Here is a 26,889-nt window from a genome sequence, read left to right on the forward strand (position 1 = left end):
TAGTTCTTTTAAGGATAAAATGCATGGAAAATACTATGTGATACTTAAAACTAAAGCAAAGTCTCAGTGCCTTTTAAAGCAGTCAATACTTAAAAAATATTTTTGCATATTGCATGCTATGTGACAAAATTTGTCTGACTGAATTTGAACCTCCTGTCCTATCCTACAGCCTCCTTCCTCCTCAGTGAAGTATGCTTATGCATAGGATGGGAGTTTTCTAAACCTGTTTTACTGAGAAAGTTTTTTGTTTTAGTTCTCTTTTTTTTTTTTTAGTTGTATTCACTAAGGAAATATTCATTTGGGTAGAAAGGAGGAGTGATTATGAGTCTCTTCTCAGAAAGACTTTACTCCACATTTTTGCATATTTGGTCAATTCCTTGGCTTTACTACACTCACCTATCTGCCTCTGGCATGATCAAAGTTTTGGTGATAAATGTTTGAAGTTCCATGAAGGCTGGAATTTAGTTTTCACTGTTGCTGATGTTGGCTGTTAAAAATAAAATAGGTATACAGTAGTGCACATTAATGTATCCCAGCCAACCACAGAGCTTTAGCCAATGAAGATGTCTTACAATTAGGACAATATATGTATTCTCAGAGCTCTTGAGAACTTTGATTATGCACAGACAGGAATTGTGCACTCAAATCACCCAAAATTTTGAAATTCATTCATACTGTTTCTGCCAGTAAAGGTTCAGAGGCTGAATTCTCCTGACAGGATCTATAGCAAGAAAGTTTCCTCTTGACGGAGGATTTATCAGAGCAAAGTACTTACTACTGCTGATTTGGTGGTGGTTACGATCAGAGTTTCTGGTGTGTGTGGAATTGGTTGTACCAATTGATTGGACCTATCAGATGGACAGACTGTTTCAAAGAAAAGGTGAAGCAGCATTTACCCAAGCAGAATTTGTTGTTTTATAGACAGGCAATCTTTCTCAGCTCTATTAAGCCTGGCAATGCACACTGGAATAGACTGGATGTTATAGTAGTTTCCAGGCTCCCATTTTGCATTCCTGAGATACACGATTTTAAATGTCTCCCAAAAGTCTTACTGAAATACCTCCAGAAAATCAGAACCTTTCTTATTCTAGAGTGAGAATGTGAAAAATGTGCACTCGGTGTTTCCTGTGGAGCCCCGTCTGGACTAGCACGGCAGTCCTGTTGGCTCAGGACAATTGAGTGGTTTCCTGACTTGCCCTCATAAAAGAATCCTTACTTTTGGATAATCCCTTCCTTTCTTGGCTTGCATTTTCATTTGGCTCCTATTTGATTTTCATGTTATATTTCTTGTTTTTGTGCCTGTGATGGGTTGACCCTGGCTGAACACCAGGTGCTCACCAGAGATGCTCTATCACTCCTCTCCTAAACTGAGCAGGGTAGGGAAAATACAACAAAAAGCTCATGGGTCAAGATAAGGACAAGGAGAGATCCCTCAGCAATTACCATCATGGGCAAAACAGACTTAACTTGGGGAAAACTAGTTTAATTTATTACTAGTCAAAGCAGAGTAGGGTAATGAGAAAACAAAAACTAAATTTTAAAATATCTTCCCTGAAGCCTTCTTCCTGTGCTTAATTTTACTCCTGAATTTATCTCCTGCCCTAGAGTGGTTCAGGGGGATGGGATATGGTAGTTACAGTCAAATCATTGCAAGTTATCTCTGCCACTCCTTCTTCCTCAGGGGAAAGAATCTTCTCAGTCTTGTCTTGATCTAGTGTGAGGACCCTCCTGGGGCAGACAGTCCTCCATGAACTTTTCCAATGTGAGTCCTTCCCAGGCTTTGCAGTTTTCCTGAGCTGCTGCAGTGTAGGTCCTTCCATGGAGTGCAGTCCTTCAAAACCAGGCTGCTCCACACTCTGGCACGGGGACCTCACGGGCTGCAGCTGCATGTTTGTCAGACACAGGGGAAGTTTCTGGCAGCTTCTCACAGAGTCCACCCCTGTGTCCCCTATGTCATGAAAACCTTGCCATGCAAGCATAGTCAGTGCTTCCAAACTAAAAGGCAGTTTCGTGTTTTTTGCTGTTGTTTTAAAAAAGATAAAGTGAAATAATTTTGGGAGGTAGCAAGTGTTTGCATACATTTATAATTTTGTTGGTCAGATTGTCATTATCACATTACCCTTTTACTAGGGGTATATACCATAACTGAAATGACTGTGGAATGTTTTCCTAATACAATCTGAGCATTGTATTTTACTATGTTTTACAACAGAATTTGAGTCATTGAGGCTTGCTACAGAATCAGTCTTTTTGATATTTTTATTAGTGACTTTGTCACTAATCTTCAGATGATGTAGAGTTGTGAGATAGCTTCTGTACAGAGGAGAAATGTTATTTTAGTAGGAAGAACTGAGTTATCTTTGCAATGTTGAATAGAGAAATATAGAAGAGCCCTATCTATAAAACCAGTAATAAGAATTTTTGCAAGATATTTTTTACGTGGACAACTCAACAAGGAGGGGTACCTGAGTGCTTTAAATGAGGAGGAGGAACTATTGTCATGATATTATCTTGAGTAAAACAAGTGCAAGGAAAGGATAAATGATGGTCAATGTGCTGTTGAGGCCACCCTGACAAGGAGAGTGCATTCTGCTCAGCTTTGACAAGGCATGGCTGTGGGTGCTCCAGGAAGCATGCTTGTTTCAGTACCTTTCAAGAGCAAGATTCTGCTCAAGAACACAAATACAAACTATTACAATGACATCGTGCAAGAATAACCGGGTGTCTGTGATACACTGTCTGTGGAGCACGTTAGAAATGCCATTTCTGATTTCCATGCTCTGAGTGATTGGAAGGTGGTTTCCAGGGAATTAACAAAAATGATCCCACATTATTGGTGCTTGTTATGCTGTGTTATTTTTAGATGTTACAGTGTTTTGTATTCAGCCTTTATGTGTACATTTATGTGTATGTTATGAGAAAAGTGTTTTTCTCTCTGAAATTAAGGTTTCTGAAGTGTTGGAAGTTTTCTGTGTCAGTAACAAGAAAGCAAATGCCCAGTAGGATGTTACACAGCACACATTTTGACCATTTGAAATAGTATAGATAATTTTATTCTAGAATAGAGACCGTAATGGAAAATAAGTAGTGACCCAATGGCAACAGGCCTGATTTGGTCATTTAGATGACAGTTGAACTGGGGAGGAAGACGAGGTATTATGCAGATATATATTGATGGAAACAGGTTCCTACAAAAGAAATGGAGATGCCTGGAATGTGAGGAGCCTGACTGTTACCTGTCTGTCTTACCCGTGTCTGTAGATGATGGTGCACAAAAGGGAAATACACTGAGATGGTCATTGAAAAGAGGTGAAAGTACAAGTGAGCAAGAGCATAAAATGGTGTCTCTGTAAACTAATGGCACCTAATTTATTGTTTTGCTCTTTGAACTATTCATTTTGGTTGCATGTGGAGTGACTGAAGGTGTGGTAATTCCATTCTCCAGCAGCAGCAGCACTTCTAAGCTACTTGTCTAATGCAGGTAGAGAACAGGAAGGAACTGAGACATGTCTTGGTTCCAGTGCAGATGTACATTGCAACCCCTGCCCCAGCCTGTGAATTTTTGCTTCCTAGGCACTGCTTGAGAGCTTTACAGTGGGTGACACATACTTGAGCAAGCCAGGTTGTCGAAGGATCTGCATGTAAAAGATAAAACTCACCTCCTCTCATTGACTAGTGCCAGCTTCTCCATGGCACAGAGATATTGTTTTGGGCAGTGAGCATTGATGACTTCAATCTGCTTAGCTTTGCAAGCCTTCAAGTGACATGCAGTGCTCCACCAGGTATTACCAAGTCTCTAGTAAATGTACCCCTGTCCTGATTGTACTTTATAATTTCAATTTAGCAGTCTTGAAAATGGCTTTACTGTTCCTGGGTCATTGACAACCCTAGTATGAAAGTATCCAATTTTCACATCTGTGTGTACTTCTGCACTTCCCAAAGAGTGACTTGGGCTTCTCTATCAAACAGTAAAATTAGTGTTTCTTTAGGAAAAACCAGCTTCTTGTGTTTCTTCTAGTCCTCTGCTTCTTTGGATTGCAGATGCAGAATAATAAATAAAAGGGATTGACATGATTCTGTGCAGGAAGGAAAACTGAAATTTAAGAGGGATTCTTTGATATATCAACTGTGAGCTGGCAAATACATCAGACATGAACAGGCATAAAGCTGTGACAGTTTCAGATAAATTCAGGCCAACAGTATTGCCAGTGACAGATTTGTTTTGCAATTAACAGGATTAGGGACCAGCATTCTGGTCATGATGGGAATACTATCAAGTGATTTGATTTTTTTTTTTTTTTTAGGTTTTTTTTAGATTTCTTTTCAGCTTCAATTTCTTGGTTTCCTTGAGCAGAACAGTGAAAGCACAATTGGTGTAGCAGACAGACACAGTGTCACTCTTGTCACTACTCAAGGTACTGCTAGTACCTTGAATAATACCTAACCTACTCTCTGTTACTGCTCTGTCACTTGGCTGGAGAGAACTGCTGTTGGATGAAGGAGGAAAGACATTGCTGCATGCTTTCTCTCTCTTGAATTCTGCTGTGAGCTTTGGCAGGGTTCTCTGGGAAGGCTGGAGGGAAGGGGAGCCAAAGGCACAGTTGGTATGGTGCAAGGCAATGCTTGGGAATGGTATCATCAGAGAGGCATAAAACATAGGACTTTTTATATATAACTAGTGGTTGTTTCATCCTGTCTGTATTTAGACCTATGTACCCTATCTGTCCTCAAGTCTTTGTCTTCTGGTAATCAGTTAGTTTCTTATTAGAAGATATTCACATGTTATATCTAAAGTATTATATGTTTTACATCATATTTAGGTGCATTGCTGAAGGTCAGAATTCTTTAAATACCTTTCCAGAAGGAAATTCAGGACATGTTAGTCTTCCTCTTAAGTGCAAAAAATAAAGGCAGAAGCCAAGTCCTAGTCCCAAAAAATCAGTAGAATGTTAAACTCTGATGGATTTTCTATTCCTGTACTTCCTTATCTGTATTTCGGTTTCTCATGCAGCCTAATAAGTACTATTTGATTGAAGAATATCTTTCAGAAAGACATCGAGACTTGCCTGAAGACACCAAGTGATGGAGAATTCACCACTTCTCTTACCTAATGAACGGAGAGAAGTAGTTGATGAGAGACTAATTTATTCCCTGGTTCAGTTGTGCCTGGTTAATTTATTGCCTATGGCTGATGTGAAAAAGCACTGGCTTTATTTCTGAAAGAACAGCAATGTGACAACTTGGTTTGCTGAATACTTGCATTTTAACAGCCTCTTCTGTAGAGGACTAGAGTTCCTAGTATGTGGTAGTTATTTTTCTGGAGATATATAGAATAAATAAACCTTCATGGCTGGAAAGTTGCATCTAGAATGTTTTTATATCATCAGAGAAAGAGGTAGACATTGGGGAATCTTGTTTTGAGCTTGAGCCTGGAAAAAGCTGTGACTCTAATCTGAGAATCCTTAGCTTCGTGGTATTCAGTTTGTATAGGTACTGCACCACATGGAGTGTGATGTCTTCACTCTGGTATTCCAGCCACAGGTAAAAGGAATTCTTGTTTGTCACTTTATATGCTATTAAATCTATTTTCATCATTTTTTGGTATCTTTGTTCTTCAGGATCAGCTATGGTTATATTTGTGAGTATTACTTGGATAGTACTTGATTATAGTTTCCATTGCTTTTGTTTGAGTGTTTATTTTAAGAATGACAAGTATTTTTTTGTAACTTTGCAGAGTACAGATGCCAATTCAAATGTGAGGAAAAGAACAAATGCCACAGTACAGTCTGAAGCTGATGGTGGGAGCCGAATTGACACAAGGCACAGCTCTGTCCAGCCTCCCTCTGTAGCTCAGGGGTCTTCTGACATTACACCCCACTCCCTTTCTGCATCAAGTCCCAACCCTTTCACACGAATCAACGCATCGGAGACATTATCCTCTGCAAGAGCTACCCCTCCAGCTCCTCCTTCTACCCCAATTTTAACTGGATTTGTATCCCAGCATGCCACAGCTGGATCCCCTTCCATTCAGCACTTGCTTGGATCTAGACTGGAGCAGATTCAGACCACCACACCTAATACATTAGGAGCATCTGCAAAGCCATCTGCTGTCACACCACCTCCTCCCCCTGCCTCCCACTCTGGCACGAGTAAGATAGACAAATATGCACGCATTTTATTTCCTGTTACCTTTGGAGCATTTAACATGGTCTACTGGGTGGTGTATCTATCCAAGGATACCATGGAAAAATCAGAAAGTCTAATGTAGTTTTGCTGCTATGTAGTAGTTCCTAAATTATACTCACATTTGATGCAGAGTTTCTTCTTTTGAAACTATTTAAAAAGGTCAGTAATTCTTATTTATAAAAGCTGTGTGGTACTTTCCCGTTCTAAAGGCTGGAGTTATTGGGGATAATTTGTTAACTCTTAACAGAGTAAAGGGTAACAGTAATGGGTCTTCCTCCCTTCAGCCAGCAATGAACCAACACTTGCTTGAGACAAGCTACTCTGGCTGCACAGAACTTGCAATAGGGAGGAACATGCACCTGAAAAAAACCAGAGGCAGAGGTGCAAAGCTGTGCAGTGGAACACATCTGACTGCTAGGAATATGCATGTTGGCTATCACAAATGCCTGAGGCACCCAGCACTGCTGTCTGGACACAGCATTGCATTCTCTGAGTGTGAGGTCTATGTCCTGTATATCTTGACAGTGCTTGCTAGAAAAGGACTTTCCCTGCTAGATTAAAATTGACAGAATAGGGGGAAGAAAATCAATAGCAGCAAAAGGGAAGAAAGTCCAGCCTGGGAGAGTGCAACTCCAGGAAAGTTATGCAAAGGAGTTGTAGAGCTCCGTATATTTTTACTAAGCATTATTTTGCATTGTAACCTAGGAAATTCTCACACCAAACTAAGAATGAGTGAACCTTGTAAAATCTGAAATCTGATGTAATTCTCAAAATTGGATTTTCTTGTTTGGTACGGTGATCTTAAGTGGGCGATTCTTCTTTGGCCTTGCTGACCAGCTTGAGTGGATTTATTCCTAAATTACATCAGTTGTAGTAGATGAGGACCAGACCACAATGTTCAACTTTTCATTTAAATTCTTTGCTTTCTCTTTGGATGCTTTGGGTTTGGTTTGCTTTTTGTTTTTTCCCTCCATACTTTTCAGTTACACTCCTGATTTCCTTTAAACACATATTCCATTTCCCCCTCCACCTCCTTATGTAATGTTTATGTCAAGTTAAATTTTCAACACAGTTTTAAAAGTGGCTTGAAAATTAAGCAAAAAAAGCCCCATTTCCTGTGCATAGATGAGTGGGGCATGTCACTGAGTGAATGAATGACACCCTTTTTGATAAGGACTGCTGTGGTATAAATAAGAAAGTAAACTTTCTAGGTGGATCCCAGGCTAAAAATGTTAATTTACAATCCATTTGTTCACTTTAAACTGTGGCATAGATAGGTGCTTTTCTTACCAAATTGCAGTATGCAAGTAGGCAACATTATTAAAGAGTTGAATAGTTAAACCTGATAGAAATCCTGATCATAAACGTTATTTTCACTATAACAGGTAGAAAACAAATTGCCAATAAATAAAAGAAATGTTTGTACAGAACTGTCTGGCTTGGCAAATGGTTAGTGTTTCTGTGCAGGTGACAAGTGAGAATCAAGGGCCAAATTCTCAGCTATGATCTGGCTGTGCCTTTAAAGGGTCTGGACTAATCCTTAGCTTCAGCTGACTGAATAGGAGATTGGTAGCCTATTCTCAAAGTCTTGTGCTGCAGGGCAGATCAGGTGAGTGTTCAGTGGTTCTGTGCCCAGAGAATGATCAAGGGATGTCTGGAGACCACAAGCTGCTGGCAACAAAAGGGATGCATAGGACTGCCCTAAACTATGCTGGGACAAGCATCAGGGTAAAAAGCCCCATAATGGTGAAACTATGACTGTGCCCCTGTCTCTCCAAGCCTTTTAGCCAGCTCTTGGCTGAGAATCTGACCTTTAACTTGTGGGACCTGGGAGATACTTGGCAAGAGATACTGCAGTGTGCAGTATGGATCCCAGATGGTTCTTTCATGTGTAATAATGAACTGTAGATGATAGAATGCAGTGGAAATGTCTTACGTAACTTTATTATAATGGAGTGATATAATCAGTTGCCTTAGCCTTTCTTTTACTTAAGGGATGCTCTCAAAGGGCCAGGTATGGTTCTTTCCTTTTTCATCTTTTACATCTGGAAGATGGTTGACACTACAGCACTCATTAGGAAAACATTGTGGGGCATGATGGAGAACTGGAAATGGAGCACCCGTGCACGATGTCTAACTGCAGTAGTTTGTATTTTGGGTGTACTGCTAGTTGCTGTAGCTGTTTCCTCTCTAATTAGGTCACATTGTTACAAATTGTTGGAATAGAAGATGGTAAGCAAGGGATTATTTATTTGGTTAAAGCAGAATAAACAAAGCTAAACCTCTGGCAAATATTGATTATAATTGCGCAGATGATAAAATATGTCTAGCACGAAGAATGGTGACCTGCTGTGTGGAGAACTTAGTATTTGCACCAGAAGTTAATGAAATTACTCTTTGCTTTCCTCCGTGATGAAAACCAAGGATATTCTCTCACAGGCAGAGCTTTAAACAATTCATTAGAAGCAGTTGTCTGTTCTTTCCACTCATCCCTGTAAACTGAATTTAGAATCAGCTTTTTCTAGTGCATTGTTCAGTGGGATCAACACTAGTTCAAGCTAAGATTGATCTAAATGTGCTGCTTCAATTCACTTGTAGTTTCTGTTTAAAGACTTAAAAGAGGGAAAAGGACTGCAAAAAAAAAATTACAAATATTTATTTCTATGCTTCCATTTTGGGAGAAATTTTTAATGATACCACAGAAAAAGTTACCTACTTTAAATATCCAGTGTATTTCTGAAGTACCTTCCAAAACTCTCATGCCTAAATTCAAAATGAAGTTCATTAAAAAAAATCGTGATGAGTCTAGGACTACTTTATTGAACTTTACTACATTTTTATGTTGCAGCAAATGAAGAAATTGCCATAATTACCTTTCGAAATTACATGTGGACAATGTAAATAGGAATTTATTGTTAACAGTTGTTCCTCATTATTTTTAATCTCCCTGGATGATCAGAGACAGTAAAACAAAAAAGATCACTGCAATATACCAGTGATACCATAACTTGAAAGCACAAAAGGATATATATGCTTAATATAGCAGCCCAAATCTGCTAACTAAAATCCTAAGGGAGAACATTGCAGGTGTCATTTCAGTGACCGAACAGCTTATTAGAGATGAGGTTCAGTGAGATGAACTCTACAGGAGCTATATTTTTAGGGTTTTGTTCTTTTTTTCTATTGGCTTTGTTGAACAATCTTTTTTTGACAGTATCATAGTGGTTTAAAACTAACCAAACACTTCAGATAAGGTCACATCTATCAACAGGAAAGGAAACTGAAGAGAAAGACAAAAATCTTTACAAGGAAACAGAGGTAGTTCTCCACTGATATTTCCTCAGAGACATTGTTACCAGCAACAAAACTCACACAGATTGCAGTGATGCAGCCTTGACCACTAATGCAGCCACTTGAGAAAAACTGGTTTTAAAAACTTGGTTCCGGAAGATTAGGTTCAGGAGCTGAAGTGTGGTTTGTAGTCAATTGTGAGCCCACTATTAATAGGTTTCACTGCAACTGAAAATAATGAAGATGAGAAAGGTTGCCAGCTTAGACCCCAGCCCTTCAAGGTGACCTGAACTCTTGGAGCTCACCAGCAGTACTGGAATCTGTTTTTCCTCCTATTAAAATGGACTTGTGTCCAGAAAATGGATGTTGGTAGTGCATTTCTTCTCCCATGTGTCTTTGAAGGGGAAAAAAGACTTTAAACTGTTTAGTTATCCACTCTACATTACCCTTTCATCAGGCGAGTAAACTGGATGATAATTGAATGAAAGAGGTAAATAGTTTAATAAGGAATGTGATTAGAGCTCTTCTGTTTACAGGACCTGAGAGTTATTGATTACAGGGTGTTCAAGTGTAGCCTTTGGCATCTCATCATCTTCAACATTCAGAATGGACCTTACCCAGAAATGGGGAAACCAAGTAAATGTATTTAATAGGATTAACCAGTATTTCTACAAAAAAATTAAATGAACTCAGCTTTTTTATATGCCCAGAATTCGATCTTCTTCCACTGTACTGTACACCTCCTTTGTGTCATTTGGCCTCTGTGTCCCTTAATGCTGTAGGTCATTGTCTGTATGCTATGTGAGACTGTCAGGGTATCTATTTATCCAATTTATCCAAAGCCTGACTTCCCATATTCCTTGTGCTGTTAGAAGTGTAGGGAAGGCCAGAATGGGAGAAATGACGCACAGGCTTTGTAAGGGACACACATTAGCCATCTGGGACATTTTCCCATAGATACTACAGATTTCTGAGGAGACCCTTTTTCAGTGGGCTATAGCAGCACACTATACATACAAATCCCAAGAGTTGCCAGAGCTCTGCTTGAGTAGCAGAATAGATCGTGGGCTTTGCACACTTCTTATAACTTTTGATAAACTTGGAAGGAGGACAGAAATTTTGGTGAGTTCCTTGTCTTCCTAGGGTTTGCCAATAGGGCTTGACCTCACTAAAATAGAAGGGGTCTGTGTGGCTAGCACTGGTTATGAATTGCAATACAGACAGCTGACAAAAACCCACCCTTGTTTTTATTTAATCCTAGTATTGAAAAACAGATTAGAAAAAAAGCAGCTGTAGTGTTGAGAAGCCTAGGTTTAGTATAACATCTGCTGATGATATCAATCAAGCCAAGGATGATCAGAGTTGTAGAAGCCTTACAGAACTCCAGGGCTATACAGCAGTAAGTTTGCAGCAGGTCAGCGCTAAGTGGGGAGAAAAGGAGATGCTTCCCTTCATACTCTGACAGGAGTAAAGCAGTAAAGCATAAGCTTTATCGCTGCTCTATTTATATGTGGTAGAACAAAACTGCATAAACAAAATTTCATACTCAATGAAAATCTGAGAGGCAAATAGCATTATGGGGATCAGTATTAACCACCAGACACCAACCCCAAAAAAACAGGGGGAAAAAATCCAAGAAAAAAAATTAAGTTAAATGTTAAATTAAGTTAAGTTAAATTAAGTTAAATGACAGTAGCATCTTTTAAAATTAGTTAGGTTTTTTTTTCAAGAACCTGTATTTCTTTCACTGTGGGCTTCCAAGGTGAGTTTACATTTTTTTAAGAATGTCTACTGGTATCCACTGGCACCAATATGTGTTTTTAATTTTCTTCAGTGCACTTTAAAAGGGAAGTTTACTGGAAGGAAAAATGTGCCGTTTTGAAAGCGTCTGATACGCGTTTATTTGTACCATCCTCATTTGTAGGCCTCTCCTCAGAGTCGAGATGTAGCTATTTTGGAGAATGTGAATGTGGGGAGAGTTTCAGTGTGTTCTGAGTAAATCAGACTCTGAAAGTAAATTTTTGCCACATCCCAGGCAAGTGAGAGTAGTGCGAAGTACAGAGCACCCTGTAAAGATCTCTCTTTGCTAATGTTATATTCTGTGTTAACTGGAGGGAATGAAAAATGCAATTATTGTAAAATTGATAGAATTTGCAAAATATAATTTATTTTCACAGGAGTTAGAAATTGGTAGGTATTTATTTCAGAATTGAATAGCATTGTCTTCTAGTCCATAACTTATTGCATCTAAAATTATCTCTTAGACTTTCTCATGCTTTTTGTATTATTCCGCTGGAAAGGATTTCAAAGAAAGCCAGTTAATATCCATTGCAGTTCACTATATTTTTGGTCATAATTCTAGTTTCATTTTCTTGTGCAAGAGGAATGGAGAGCATGATGGCTTTTTCAAAATAAAAATAACACTGGCAAAACAAAAGCCTTGGAGATTCCCTTTTTTAGAAAACCCTCCAAACTCCCATCAATTTTTGAATGGTTTTAAAAAAAATAGTGTAGTTCTAGCATTTAAAAATACTAATGCTGTTGCAGCCTGGGTACATATATACATATATATATATATATATTCCTTGAAATAATATAATTTCCCTGAATTTTAAGGAAGCAGACTCAAGATGCACTTGCTAATAGTTCTATATTGAAAGAGTACCTTTCTGGATGGAAAACACCATGCGAGGTAGGTATTTTTTTTATAACTATCTTCATATACCTGTTTTCAAGACAAAGATCTGGAGGAAGAGTGTGATAATACTGAATTAATCTTCAAGTAGCATAAAATCTGAGTTATTTCCTGCTGGTCATCTTGCTGTTGTTCAACATTTGCTTAGTGTTTTTGTGAATGCAGTATGCAGGTTGCTGTTAACTGACAGCAGTCTGTGGATGATCTGATGACATAAAGAAACACTAAAGGAAACCGTTGATTGTGAATATGTTTTCATCCTTGGAAAATACTTAACTGGAGTTTGGTAGAAGAAGCAGATGACAGTATGAAGCACTCGGCTCTACTTCTGAGCTCAATACATTGAAAAAATTAGTTGAGTACTGCTTTGTCCTGCGTCATCATCTTGTGCTGGTGGCTCATCTGCATGGTAAGTAAAACTGCTATGAGGATGGAGGTCTCAGAAGTAAAGAATGTCTATAAGTATTTCTTCAAAGTTATTTCCAAATATGAGATATCTAACCTTATTACTAAGAGTAATGTCACAGTATGCTTTATATTTGCAAGCTTGAAAATCTCCTTTTCTGTTAGGATGTGCCAGGTTGTCAAATGAACCTTTCATAAGCAGATGATTCTGTATGTACATGTATTTCATTTTTTTGTTAATTTGTGGCAACATTCTTTATCACCAGAGGAGTGGTGGAGATTCGCGGTGTTTCAGATAACCAGAGCTCTTGAGCAATCACTTTAAAATATTTGTTTCATAGATACATGTCTTTGCAAATCAATACCAGCAGTGCTTTTGTGGTAAAAAATAATCCACCTGTGAAAAATTCTGGTCTTGAATACTCAACCCACATTTGAGGGGCTGATGAAGCACATTGGGCAAGGCAGGACTCAGGGCATGTTTATTCTTAGAGGCTTGTGAATTGGAGCTGGCTTATGTTCTGCCATCTTCTGGAGCAGTCTGCACCAGAGAGGCTACAAGCAGAATCCATGAGCTTTTTGCAAGCTTTTTTTGAGACTCCACCATAAGACTATATTACTGCTGAATGTAGCACTCTCCCCTTCTTCTTTATTGCCTTGCTTTGTGTGTGGGGAAGAATTTCAGTGTTTGTGGGGAAGCAGGCTGAAATAACTTGTCCAGCTAAACCCCCAGTTTTGTCTTGTTTCCTTTTGGCTGGTTAGTAGTAGTGGGGTCAGTCTGATCTGGCTCCCATCTCAGTGCTGGTACAAAGGAGGGTGTGAGGAGCCTGGGTTGATGCTTTGAGCTGGGTTAATGCTGGTGTGAAACCACAGCCTGAGGACTCTCCTCTTCCCTCCACTGTCATTAAAACAGAGGCTCTCTCAGGCTTTCTCAAACCTCCTGTGGCCCTGTGGTCATTTTTCCTCCAGAAAGGTGATTTTGTGAATTATATCAATGACAAATCATGGACTAAAAAAAAAAAAAACAACAAAAAAAGAGGCCAGAATTTTTGAAAGAGACAAATCAATCAAGTTATTTGAAGAGAAAGAAAAGGAGAGAAGGGAAAACATGAGTGTGGATGAAAAAATTATTTTCTTGCTACCAAGCAGTTATTTTAAGATATGTCCTATTAGAGGTACTAGAACTGCATCTGGCAGGAAACAGCCTAGAAATAATTATTCCTTCATTATAAGTATAATGAGAAAGTATTAAAGAAAAGTGTCCAATGTCCTATTATAAACATTTGTGTTCCATTGAAGCTGTTTGCAAAAATGGTATTTTCTTTATCAGCCAGGAAGAATTAGGAGACAGAATAGGAAAGGGAAAAGAATGAATTTTATTAAGTTTTACTGCTTCCCTTTGTTTTAGAACATTTCTCAACCAAAAATGTAAACAGTAACATTAAAAAAAATCTTTCTGGGACTCTATACATTTAATTTTCAGTAATGAAGCACTTTGGAATGTTTAGCATTTAACTTGCTTTATGTTTAAGAGACTAAATAGAGAGCATGCTGTCTCTGATTTAATTCAGTTATCAGAGGGGATGTGGGTGAAGAAAACAGCTTTCCTTACAGTAACAACCAGTATTTTTAAAATATCATGCTTTCCTACTAAATCTGAAACCTTCATTCTTGTACCTGAATTCACGGGAGCTGTTTGGTGCTGAACATTTCTGATAATCCAGTCAGTGCTACAGCGTGTGGGCTGCACCTGCATTTAGAGTTGCCATGTCTGAAAATGTACATTCACAAGCTGGCACTTGCAGAGCATGGATCCACAAAAGGCAAAGGTGTGTGTGTGTGTGTGTGTGTGTATGTGTGTGTACCCACAGTGGGTGCATGAGGGCTGTTGTGCTGCTCGTGTGGGAGAAGATGGGAGTCTGTGGTCAGAAACAGAGGGTAAGGAGAGGGTGACTCCCTCTCTCAGAGGCTGAGCAGAGCTTATATTGGATTAAGCCACTTATGAAAATGCCCCCTAAACCCCTTTTCCAAATAGGCAGCATAGGAGCAAGCTGAGTGCAATGTGGAATTCAGCTCCAACTGCAAATCCTCCATGAGGATCAGCACAGTTAATCTCCCCTAAGGGTTCTGATGCTGTGGCTGGAAGACTGAAAAGATGTGAGGCAGCTCCTGCTGCCAGCTGGGATGCCTTCATGTTGCTGTGCATCCAAGCCGTCCTGTAGTGCAACAGGGTCTTTGGAGTAGTGGGAGGAGGATGGAAAATGCTTTTTTGGAGTACAAAATAGGGCAGAATGAAAACTTTGTTCAGGTCAGCACTGCTCATATGCACTGCAACAGCACAGAAGGTCCCAGAGGAGCACCAAGGTGTACTGCACCTCGTCTGCTCCTTGCCTATCTGCTAAAGGTTCTGCAATGAAGAGTGGTGGGAGTGACAAATACAGGTCTGGTAATGAAACAGAAGATGCTTAGTGCTGCTGCCAGGTAAGTACCCACAGTCTCCTGCCAGCAGCTTGTGGGCCTTCCCAGAGACAGAACTGCATCGCTGACTTTTTGCAGGTCTGATTACTATGCCCCCACCATCTCTCCTGTAACTTAAGCACTGGAAAAAGGGGGTTCTCTTTGATGCTCTATTTTGTTGCATAATTATGCACATTTCTCCATTTTGTTGCATAACTATTAAGAAGAAAATCAAGCTGAATTCTTCTCATTTTTAAACTTTTTTTTTAAAGAGGCTTCCTCACCTGCAGACATGGAAATCATAAGCTCCATTGCAAACTTCAGGAAGGTAGGAAACACTTCTGTGCAAACTTCTGTCTATGATTATCTCACAAAGATAGCTTTTGTTTTCAAATAAAGTCTCTAGTTAGGAGGATATTTAGTTAAATCTTTAAACATTTTATATACAAAAATATTTTCTCTGTACTGAAAATGTGAATTTTATTTGTAGACATTTCACTTAGGAAGATAAGGTGAAATGTATGTGGATTTTCCCTTAAGCTAAATCAGATGCTTAGCTGTGGGATATTCAGTAGCCATTTAATAAATACATGGATTATATTTTTTCTCTTTGGAGAATGCAGAGACAATTTATAAACAGAAGGTGGGAAGATTCTGTGGAGAGGTTTTAAAATGCTACTTCTTGCTTCTTCTCTGGCTATCATATACATAAATACAGTGAAATCAGATAAGAACAGATACGTGAGTGAAAAAAAGGCTTTCTTTGATCTTCACATTCTCAGTAGATCTTACTAAATATGCAATTAACCAGCTTCCATGTATACTTCCATGATTTCTTTCTGCTATGCCATGGATGAACTGTGGAAGACCTAGGAATTTTAAGGTTCAATATATCAATCCAGTTAAGAGGGCACTCAGTGCTAGCCTTGCTGAGTTTGGAGCATGTTTTTGTAAGTGATGGAGCAATCTGTTCAGCAGGACAAGGTATCCCAGTTCTGGATAAGAACAGCTGAGGCATTTTCCTGAGGTAAGATGTTAGAGTTGAATTAGGTTTAAGGGCTTCTCATTAGCTGTTTTAAACTTCCAAAATGAACAATCTAAACCAATCTTTGGCATGTTCTGCTACTTTTGCACTGTTTTGATTTGTTCAAGTTCTGTCCTTGACTTTGCTCCCTTGCTGTGTGGCTGAGGTGAGGAGCAGCAGTTTCTGGGATGGTGTGGGATTCCCACGCCTTCCCTTTGGCCACAGGCTCTCTATGCATCACATCTCCAGCCCCAGGTGGACAGCAGAATCTGGGCAGGGAGAGGGTGTGCATCCATGCCAGGGGCAGATAAACCCTGGCAGTGAAGCAGAAGGCACAGTGTGAGTAGGGCTGGAGTCCTAAGGAATGGTGTGTAAGGATTTAGGGGTGGGCTTCAAGATCCAGTGCTAGTGCAGTGGCATAAACCAAGTTTGGCTGCTTGAGATACAGGTCAGATTCAGAACAGACAAAAGTTTTCAGGTTTCTGATTTTCTGGATGACTAACTTGTGCTCTGTGCTGCATCACTAGCAAGCATCCAGAGCAGAGACAGTGTGTTAAAAGTCCATCTGCAAACACAGTATTGACTTGCTGGTAGTAAGTAAATAAGGCATCTAGAAGTTGCCCTGGGTACCTTTTTCTCCCCTTTATCTACCACCCTTGCACTCTGCCAGTCCTGATATTCCAAACTGCTGGGGCACTTTAATGAGCTGTTAAAATCAGTCTGTCTAACAAATGATGGAGAACATCCTTTCTCTCACTCTTTCTACTCACAAATTCACAGCTGAGGGGCAGACTGGGAGATACCAACTTCTGTGCTAATTCGAACCCCCACCCCAAAAAAAAAGTATTTATATGTGATGTGTAGCAGCTGCTATATGTCATATATATTGTGTCATTTTAAGCTGAAAATGAAAAGAAAATAAAAAATGTGATATTTACTGATATTTTGTTTTACTGTAAGCTTTTCTTTTCCTGAGACGCCCTGTCCATTGCAACCAAAACATCTGGGTTTAGGCTTAGACATTGCAAGGAGAACTCCCAGTGAAATATGTGAAGCTTTTGGAAGTACTTTTATATTTTTTTTCTGTAAAAGTAGTGGCATGCAGAAAATACACTTAAAGCAAACATAGTAAACATGCTTTTTAAACACCTCCTGTAGGAAAGTTCTATCTTCTCTGTCGATAACTTATTACTTCTGCAATATGTGGCTGACCTAGATGCATGTTGCAAGAGTTCCTGTGCCATTCCAAATTCTGATGTTTATCCCATTGTATTGGCTCATACATGGGGAAAAACTGAAAAGAAATCAGAGCAAGGGAAGCCTTTTGTTGAATTCTTTTACACTATTCTTGGTGCACATTTTAGTTGCATGGAACAATGTGGCTGGGAAGATTTGAAGAATCAGAAGTTAACTAAATTATTTGAATGATATGTTCAATGCTGGTCACCTGACTATACTAACAAACTTAAAAGGTGGTTTGATAGCTGTCAACTTGTTTTGCTATTGTGCAGCTTAACTGTTACCTTCCTGTATTATGAACATCTATGTATTTGGAAAATAAATCCATCTTGCAAGAAAGATTGTGCAAAAACAATTGTTCCTATTATACTCCAGTGTATTGCTGATGTCAAATAAAATACAATTGTGAGAGTTCTTAAACAGTTGTCTTTCTAATTGTGGCCTGAAGCAGAAAGAGAAAGGAATACAGTAAACCTCTTTAATACGGATTCTCCTGAAATGATTGCTGCAACATTGATGCTAGCTAGATGGTTCCATCAACCTGATGTTTTAGATATGAACAGATAAAGGGATGGGTTTCATGAGCAATATGCTGAGTGTTATTCTGCTTTATTATTTATTAAGATGGCAGACCAGTCTACTGATGTATCACACAGTCTATGATGTATCTCACGACGTCAACAAGCTAAAAGCTACATGAATTACCTTGCCTCTCTCACAGCAGCAGAAACAAATAATACACGGATTAGGAATGCTCACTTTATTATCTAATTTATTTATTTTTTATTCCTGTGAGGTAATCTAAGAAAGCACTTCCTTCTTGCCTTACCTGCCAATAGAACATTCATCAGCTGCTCTATTTCTTAACATGACCTAAAGTGATCTTCTATTATTCTTTGCTTGGACCTGGTAAAGCTTCTGTACATTAGAAGCCACAGACTTGTAAAAATGGTGTTTCAGCAAAAATGAACTATAGCTTGCAACAAATATGCGTATAGAGATAAGTATGGAGAAATTATTTTGGTATGAGTAGTGGCCCATGCAAAGCAGGGAGTGGGGAATCCTAGTTTATTTTGCTAAGTGTGGCCAGGACCATCAAATCTCTTTGCAGGCTGAGCTGAAAGCTGTCAGAATGGCTTGCAGTGCTGCAAAGTGCTGTAATTGCTGCTTGCTTCAGGGACAGATGTTGATGCCAAGAAATCTGCTATGTTTGACAACCACAGCTAGATCATAGATTTGGGAGACTACAGCCCTTTCTCCTAGCTTCTGTGGCTGTCATTTTTAAGCTTGTAGCACAAATTAGTCATACATGCTGCTGCTGCCACTTAATGCTACATGGCATGATTCTACCTACCCCACATCTCACATTTTAGTCACATCACTTGCATTGATTAGGTGGGGATTTCTGCTGTTAGGTTATGGCAAGGCCTGTTTAGCATCTAAGGAGAGTTTCAGTGGATGCTGCATCAGGTTTTATGTAATTTAGAACTATGGCTGCTGGTAGTATAAGACGAATTCAACCTGAAGGCTGAAAATTATCAGGAACTTCACCTGGGCAGGTGAAAAACACTTCCTAAATTAATTTTTAATACCTCTTTGTGTACTGGGTGTGATTAGTGCTTCTTAAGAGCATTAGATCCATTTCTGGTAGTAGGAGCATGAGACTTTGTTTTATATATTTTCAGTCTGAGTTTAAGGGAATTGAGCCTGTGTTTTCTGTCTGAGTGGTCTTACTGTGGACCCATGAAATATTTGATATTGAGCTGGGAATAGGTACTCTCAATTCCCATTAAAATATATTTACTTTTATATGCAGTACATAGTACTTCTCTTAGGAGAGCAGCACAGCTGAGGAGGACTCGGTTGTGGAAGTCAAGTTCTGGCTTTTTGCCTACCACTGCCTTCTGCCCTTTTCCTTTCTTCCTTTCTACAGGGTTGAGTCTCAAGTTTGTATTCTCAGATTTGTATTTGGATGCTCTTTTGGAATGGTCCTGGAGAAGACACAATTAACTATGGTCTAAATGCTGAATTTGGACCAAAATGAAATCGACCAAATTCAGCATTTGGTCTCAAATGCTGAATATCAGTGTTCATCTACTGAACAGCCTCTGACCTGGTATGTATATAAAGGTAAAACCTGCTCAGCCTGTCCAGTGGTCTGAGATGGTAACACTAAATTTATCCAGGAAACCAGCAAGATGACACGTCCAGATAAAAGTGAAGAAGCATCTGGGAAAAGGCTGGCTGTAGATCATGTGACATTTCATAGCTTATGCTAGCAATTGTCATGTCAGAAGAGCAGCCAGTGTAGGCACAGAGAGACAGAAGTTGCATCAACTTCAGCACAGCCAAATGAGCCTGGAAGAAAAATTCAAAATACAAGGTGAAGGGTAGCCCCAGTCTGAGTGTGGGAAGGAGCTGGTAGCACCCTCATGCTATTAGGGAGGGAAGATGAAGGTGTGAGTTGATGTGATTAAGCCAGCAAAACTTAGAGAAATTATAGATCAAAGGCTTGTTTTTCAGATGTGCTGGAGGGTCTCTAAGAGGAATAGAGAACTTACCTGTATTGCTGAAGTGCTTTAATGCTGATGAAAGCCTTTGGATGGAATTTATGTGTCAGCTCTGATGGATAGTGTGAAAGGAAACTTGCTGGAGACTAGGAGGTGTGAAGCTATTGGGGCAAATTGCCAAAGGCATTCTAGGATGGGCAGTGTGTCCAGATGTACTCACTGTATTATTGCAGTTTTGGCTATTTTTCTTAAATGACATTTTCTGTCTGTTCTGTGGAGATTTTTACTTTCTCAACTGAGAAAACTTCATTTCAAACTACAGGAAATTCATTAAAAATGCATTGAAGTGTTTTCTTTTTCAGATAACAAGAAGCTGAATAAAAAGCTACTCTGAAGTGTCGTTCACAGCATGGGAGAGCCTGCCAAAATGACACAAACAACTCGGAGCTCCCTGGTGTTTTATCTGCTGCGGGGGGGGTTGGTGTTTGGTGGTTTTCATTTGGTTTTTTGTTTTGTTTTGTTTTTGTTGATTTTTTCTTTTAATGATTGCAGATGGAGGTGCTGTTACATCCTTCCTTTCCAAGGCTAATGATTAGAGCACTTGCCAATAAAAGACATTGAATGTCTTCTGCCTGTTTTACAACGTCAGCTCCCAGCTGACATAAAAAACCTCAGTGTGTAACCTGTGTGTAAGCACAGCCAGTGGGCCATAGCAGAGGAGAAGACCTGTGGGATCCCTTGAAGCATAGTAGAAGGTATTTTGCTTCAGGAGTCTGTCCAGGATCTGAAGATAAAAGAGATGTATGATTACATTGCTGGTTCAGGAGATAACTTCCTGTATGTTTTTCACAGAGTTTCTGGACCCCTTGTTTAAGGAACCTATACATCCAGGAAGCCTCAGCACTAGGTAATGTACATAGAGATGGAATAGATGTGTTAGAATGCCTACTGATTTGGCCCTGAAGGGAAATGGACTCAGCTAAAGAGGCCCAAATGCTCTGTGGGTTGTATGGACACAATTCCAGCAATAGGAAAGCTATTTTTTCCCAGAGACACAACCATTCTTGGAATTCCACAGCAGCTTTATGACTAGGTGTTATAGTGGTGTTGATATGGGGCTCAAAGAGATAATTTGTAAGGGTAGAGGTGTCCAGCTGGAAGTTAAACAGGCCTGATTATTTGCACAAGTCTGGGCTTATCTGAATTATTTTTGCTATTGCAATATACCAGCCTCTTTTTTTACCATGCATTTGACTTTGATTCCTCTATTTATCCTCCTTTATAACAGTCTTTGCTTTTATGGAAATGGATTACATTTGTCAGTTCAGGCTGAAAGTTGTGCTTGTGTTTTTTCTAAACCTCCAGCTCCTCCAAACAGCATTGCATCTGTGCTATGTGATTCATTGTGAGTTATAAAGCACAGCAGTGTGCGTGTAAGCTCAGCTTTGTACATTGACAGCTGAAGGTTGAGAAGCTGGGATGCCTTAGGAATGCAGAAGCAGACCCCTGCCAGATTCCCTGGGGTCACAGAGGTGTTTATACACAGAGGTATTTGAGATGTGTTTCCATTCTCTCTGTGTGGCTACAAGCTGTGCCTGAGAACTGGCACAGCTGGCATTATTTAAAGGCCCTTTTACTATGTTTTAAATTTATCATATAAGATTACAATAAATGCCACCTTTGGAGAGCAAATGTGGTGAATTCTATCCCTGAATTCAAGAAAACATTATAACTGTTTATGAATGTAACAACACAAGGAGGGTAATTGTTAAATCTGCTTAATTTCTCTAACTGGAAGCATCTTTTCTTGCAATTTTAACACCCTAGGATCCTAACAACATCTTGGGCTTTAATAATTTTAGCTAAGATGCCAATATAGTTGCTTCTGAATATATTTAGTTATCAAACTTGTGGCCACTTACATATCATGGCACCTGTCAGGTCTTTTTCAATCAAAACATGATGCGTGTGTTATCTTGCCCTTATTTCCATACATTGTTGTCAATAAGCTGCATTCTAAAATACAAGCCATTAGTCTTCTCTGGGATGTGAATAGAATCACATGAAAATAAATGGCCACCACTTTGATATTGCAAAGGTGATGGGCAGGGAAGTTGTTCTAGTATATTCTGAAATTTGTTAAAAATACATGTGTCTACATGCTGAGAAAGGTCTGGAAAGAGCTAATCTCTAATGGATTGCTCAGTTCTCTATCTAAAGTGTCTGTGGGCAAAGCTGGGTAAGTAGGCACATCAAAACTTACATATGAAAATTTTTGTTCCTGTGCTGGATATGCCTTTTAAGTGCTGAGACATTGAGTGCTCTCTCTGCTGGAATGCAAAACCAGTGCATATAAATGCTACCAGTAAGGAAGAAGTACGCTCTCATCAGAGAGAAGAATTGAGAAGGTGTGCTGGAAACATGAGACCTGCAGAGTTTCCTGGGGAAAAAAAATGCTGTTAGCAGCAACCCACCCAGAGTTTTTAGCCTGGAGAAAACATATCTCACTGTAAACCTGCGTGAAGCCCAAAGAAGCGATTGAAGAAAGATTAGGATATACTGTTTTCTCAGTTTTCCTTTGAGCCACCTCCAGACAGTCTCCCTTTAACATCCTAATCTTTGAAATCCCTTTCTGAGACACCCTAACTCTCAGATAAACATAAGGAGTCAGGGATCCCAGAGGAAGAAAACCAACAGCTTCTCCTTTGAACCTTGCAAACCCTAGAATAAAACAAACACAACACTTTATGTGCTGGTTCCTCTCACTAAAATCCAACATCCACACCTATAGTAAAAGTCTGAACTTAAACCCAAGCAGATGCCATGTCATACTGATACTATAGCAAAGGCCTTTCTTCCTGCATTTTTTTCCTAGGAATGGGGAGGAGGAGGAGAGAAAGGCAGGTAACAGGGAAGTAAAGCTGGACAACAGACGGATAAGACAAAAGATAACTCTATTCTCAGGTAATATTGGCATAATTTGAACAATATAAAAATTTGTTCTCAATGGGGTAATTATTTTTATTTTTCTTAAACAAGTATGCCATGCAAGTCTTGAAAAAATGTTTAAGTTTGGTCATGTAGGAACGTGTGCTGAACTCCAAAATAGGTCTTTGGTTAATTATCTAGCCTCTATCCCTGCACATGCTCTGGTCTGGTTGTTCAATCATGGGAAGAAATGACCTGTGGCAGGGACAGGTTACAGGTGCTTAAAGTGAGAGCAGAGGGAATGAGCCTGAGCATTTTTTTGTGTCACAGCCCTTGATTTATTGTTTCTTTATTCACATGAAAGTCAAATTCATTGAGTAAATTATATAGTGTGAGCATCTCTTACTTCTGTTATCATAGTAGCAGGGTATGCTAAATGGAGCAAATCAACCAAATAATTACTTAATCATGTGCTTAATTCATTGTCATGGATTTTTCCCCATGAGTATTCATTATGTCCTTGCAAATGCATTGCTGTTTCATTTGCCTGTAACCATTATTTAGGTTTTTTCACTAATTAGTAAATACATATTACATTAATGTCTTTAAACTTGGATGAAATCACAAGTACTTAATTCAGGTTACAAATGTCTTTGTGCTACGTTACTAACATGTTTATTTAAAGAATTTTGTAGGGAAAGTTGTATAAAATAAAGAATTTTGCGGGAGTCATGAAGAAACTCACAAGAGAAGTAAAGAAGACATTTTCTACTGTGTGTGTTGAAACTACAGGAGAGTGAGGTACAGTTCCAACAACAGCCAAAGTACAGTGGCACAAGGCCACCAGATTTAATCTCAAGTCCTGGATTTTTGGCCCTTTTCTTTGTTTGGTTTTTGTTTAGGCTTTGTCCCATATTCTGTTTCTGTCCTTGGCTATTTAGTTCCTGCTTTCGTTTGTCCAGTGTTCCACCCCAATCTCTCTTTGTAACTGATTCCCTCAACTAACCTAATAATTGGATTCAGTGGAACTTGAGGACATGCTCAAGTGCTCTCCTGAAGAAGGATGCTTTAGTTAATCAGACTGAAATTGTCTGTGAAGTAAATAACATTTATGAGGAGTTTCCTGACTTATGAATAAATGCAAGAACAATTTGTTTATGTTAATTTTGTAACAAAGCACTTTATTAATAAATTGTTTAGACAACTAGACAAACCTCTCAGATACCTGCTGTAGAAGAGAAAAAACCTCACTTATATATTAATTTGGAAGCCTTTGCTGGCATCCCCCAGTGCAGTAGCTAGACTCTGCAGTCCTGAGCTTGGACAGTGAAACTCCACACTGTGTGAAAAGCTGGCTGGATTGCTGGGCCCAGAGACGGTGGTGAATGATGTTACATCCAGCCAGCAGCTGGTTGCTAGCAGTGCTCCTCAGGGATCAGTGTTTTGGCTGGTTCTGTTGGATATCTTTAGTGATAATTTGGACGAGGGGATTGAGAACATTCTCAGTAAGTTCACAAAGAACACCAAGTTGGGTGAGGGCGTTGATCTGCTGGAGGGCACGAAGGCTCTGCAGAGGATCTGGAAAGGCTGGATCAATGGGCCAAGGCCAATTGCATGAGGTTGGCCAAGTGCTGGATCCAGCACCTGGGTCACACCAACCCCAGGCAGTGCTACAGGCTGGGGGCAGAGCGGCTGGAAAGTTGTCCAGCTGAGAAGGACCAGGAGATGCTGGTTGACAGTGGCTGAATGTGAGCCAGCTGTGCCCAGGTAGCCAAGAAGGCCAATGGCATCCTGGCCTGTATTAGAAGTAGTTTGGCCACGGAAGTGGTTGCTCCTGTGCACCTGGCCCTGGTGAGGCCACACCTCAAGTTCTGTGTTCAGTTCTGGGCTCTTCCCTTCAGAAAAGACAGTGAGGTGCTGGAGTGAGTCTGAAGACAGGCAATGGAGCTGGTGCAGGGTCTGGAGCACAAGTCCTGCGAGGAGTGGCTGAGGGAGCTACTTGACAGGAGGTTGTAGTAAGGTGGGGATTGGTCTTTTTTTGCCATGTCTCAAATGAAAAATATAGGAGAAAATGATGTTAAGTTGCTCTAGGGGAGGTTCAGATTAGATATTAAAACATTTTGTCATTAAAAGAGTGGCTGGATATTGAAGCAAGCTCCCCAGGTAGGTGGTGGAGTCACTGTAACTGGAGCTGCTCGAGAGGCATCTGAATGTGACACTTGGATTGTGGTTTAGTGGTGATTTGGGTGGTGCTGGGATGAGGGTTGGACTAGAATATCTTGAAGGTGTCTTCCAACCTTGATGATTGTGTGAAAGACATAATTCTATTTAATTTTTGATTTTGCTTCTTCTTGACTGTCTCCATGCTAGAAGGTAAGCACCTAGCTAGTCTTTGGGATGGTTTTGGTTTGCATCAGCTAGTCAAGTGGTTTCTGGATGCAAGTGGGAGTTCCTGATGGGAGTTTTTTCAATACATGGTTGCCCTCACTGGAGGGCAAGAGGAGAAAATGAGATCACTCATCACTCAGTGCCAGCTGGCCTAAGCAGCAGGCACAGTCCTGGGCAGGTTTAACCTCATAGCATAGGTGCACCAGACTGCAGCAGGGTAGAAAAGAGTCCTTGGCTCCTTAAAGGACTATGAAAGGATGCAGCAAACTTTTTTGTTGGAAGTAAAATTTTTAAAAGCAGTTGCAGAGGAATACCCTCTGGGTTATAATAATCCTTGCTGGAGGCCAAATTAAACTACCATTACTGGCATTGTGTGCCATTAATCCCTATCTTTCAAAATGAAATTGCATGTATTATTACAATTCGGTTCTTTACAAATGCTTTTCATTGCCTAGGAAATAAGCCTAACACAGTCCTTCAGTTTGAGATGAAGCTATTTAATGTTTCAGACATCTCAGATGATCTTGCTGGTGCTGCCACATGTGAACTTCACAGCCTCTGACTGCATCCAAGCAGTGCTATACAAACAATTCACTTGAGACATCCCACAGCATTTTCCACCCAGACTAAGAAATGCTGATAGCCTCGAGAATCATTAACCACGTGGCTGATGTGCACACAATCTAGATAAACTCTGCACTCTTTGTGGTCTTTCAGGTCTGACAATAAACTGTCCTGACTCTTGCATGCTGGTGGCTGATTTTGCTGCCTTCTTGCAGATCTTGCAGATCACTTGAGTCCATGTCATAATCATTAAACATAAAGGAAGCACTCGAATTCTTTGAAGATGAAATGTGTCATAGAGCTTACTTTGACCAAGAGAGATGTCATAAAAGATGACATTATCATAGATTTTTGTTTTCTTTGGTGTTAAAATTAAGCTTGAAAACAAGAGTGATTGAAAAATAAATCCTTAAAACATCTAAGTTTTCAAATCAACGAAACAAAGATTTTCAAATTTTTAATGAAAAACTTGGAAATTTTGTCCAGTTCTAATGGAAAAAGACAGATTAATATAGCAACCAAGTAGGGATATGCATGCCCCATTTTAATGCTCTTGATCTAGTGAAAGAATTTCAAGTGAGGGTTTGCATCAGCTTGCAGACTTGCAAGTGGTAGAGAGATAGAGAAATACAGCATTCTAAGTGTAAGAAAAGGAAGATGATTGAATCAAGGACAAATCTTGTTTTACTTTGCTGCCTATCTGCACAGGCCTGTGACCCTGTACTGCAGATGCAACAAGGATCTGTACCCTGCTTGCCTTGAAGTGCAAAGGGAGAATGGGAGAGTTCAGGTACACAGGAATGATTCCTGACCCAGGTGAAGAGCTTGAGGCTAACTCTGTTTTATTTTTTCTCTCTGGCAGGCACTGGGTCTGATTTGCAGTCTTAAGCAATAGGATTGTTTAAGTCACCATGATCTATATGTTCTTTATCACCTATAAAGGAATTATTTTTTTTAATTTAAATTTAATTTTTTTTAAATAGTTGAATGTCTGTGCTGGTATTGCCACACTGAGCCAAAGTTTAGGCATGTAAGTAGTGACTTTACAGAAGTATAAGACTCATATGTTTGGCTGAGTCAAAAGCTCAGCTGAATGTGGGTAAATGTGTACAAACAATACATATTTATAGATCAATTGCCAGATTTTGACCTACACAGAACTATTCAATATAATGACTTTGATATTTCCAGCAACACTATAT

At 39.6% G+C, this 26,889-nt stretch overlaps 1 protein-coding gene and 1 long non-coding RNA gene across 2 annotated transcripts in view; both read left to right on the forward strand.

Moving 5' to 3' along the window:
• The window catches only part of GABRA4 (gamma-aminobutyric acid type A receptor subunit alpha4), a 47,703-nt gene extending 29,986 nt beyond the window's left edge, over nt 1–17,717 (forward strand). The window contains exon 9 of the mRNA XM_036382156.1: nt 5,735–17,717. Within this exon, the coding sequence (XP_036238049.1) occupies nt 5,735–6,268 (534 nt within the window). The 3' untranslated portion in view covers nt 6,269–17,717. The remainder of the gene's footprint in view (nt 1–5,734) is intronic.
• Nucleotides 17,718–20,418: 2,701 nt separating this feature from the next.
• On the forward strand, nt 20,419–23,899 carry LOC118686141 (uncharacterized). The gene is made up of 2 exons (XR_004980116.2): nt 20,419–20,714; nt 22,683–23,899. It is a non-coding gene; the product is annotated as an uncharacterized LOC118686141 (long non-coding RNA).
• The last annotated feature ends 2,990 nt before the right edge of the window (nt 23,900–26,889 follow it).

Source organism: Molothrus ater, chromosome 4 (genome assembly GCF_012460135.2).
Source record: "Molothrus ater isolate BHLD 08-10-18 breed brown headed cowbird chromosome 4, BPBGC_Mater_1.1, whole genome shotgun sequence".
Classification (NCBI taxonomy): domain Eukaryota; kingdom Metazoa; phylum Chordata; class Aves; order Passeriformes; family Icteridae; genus Molothrus; species Molothrus ater.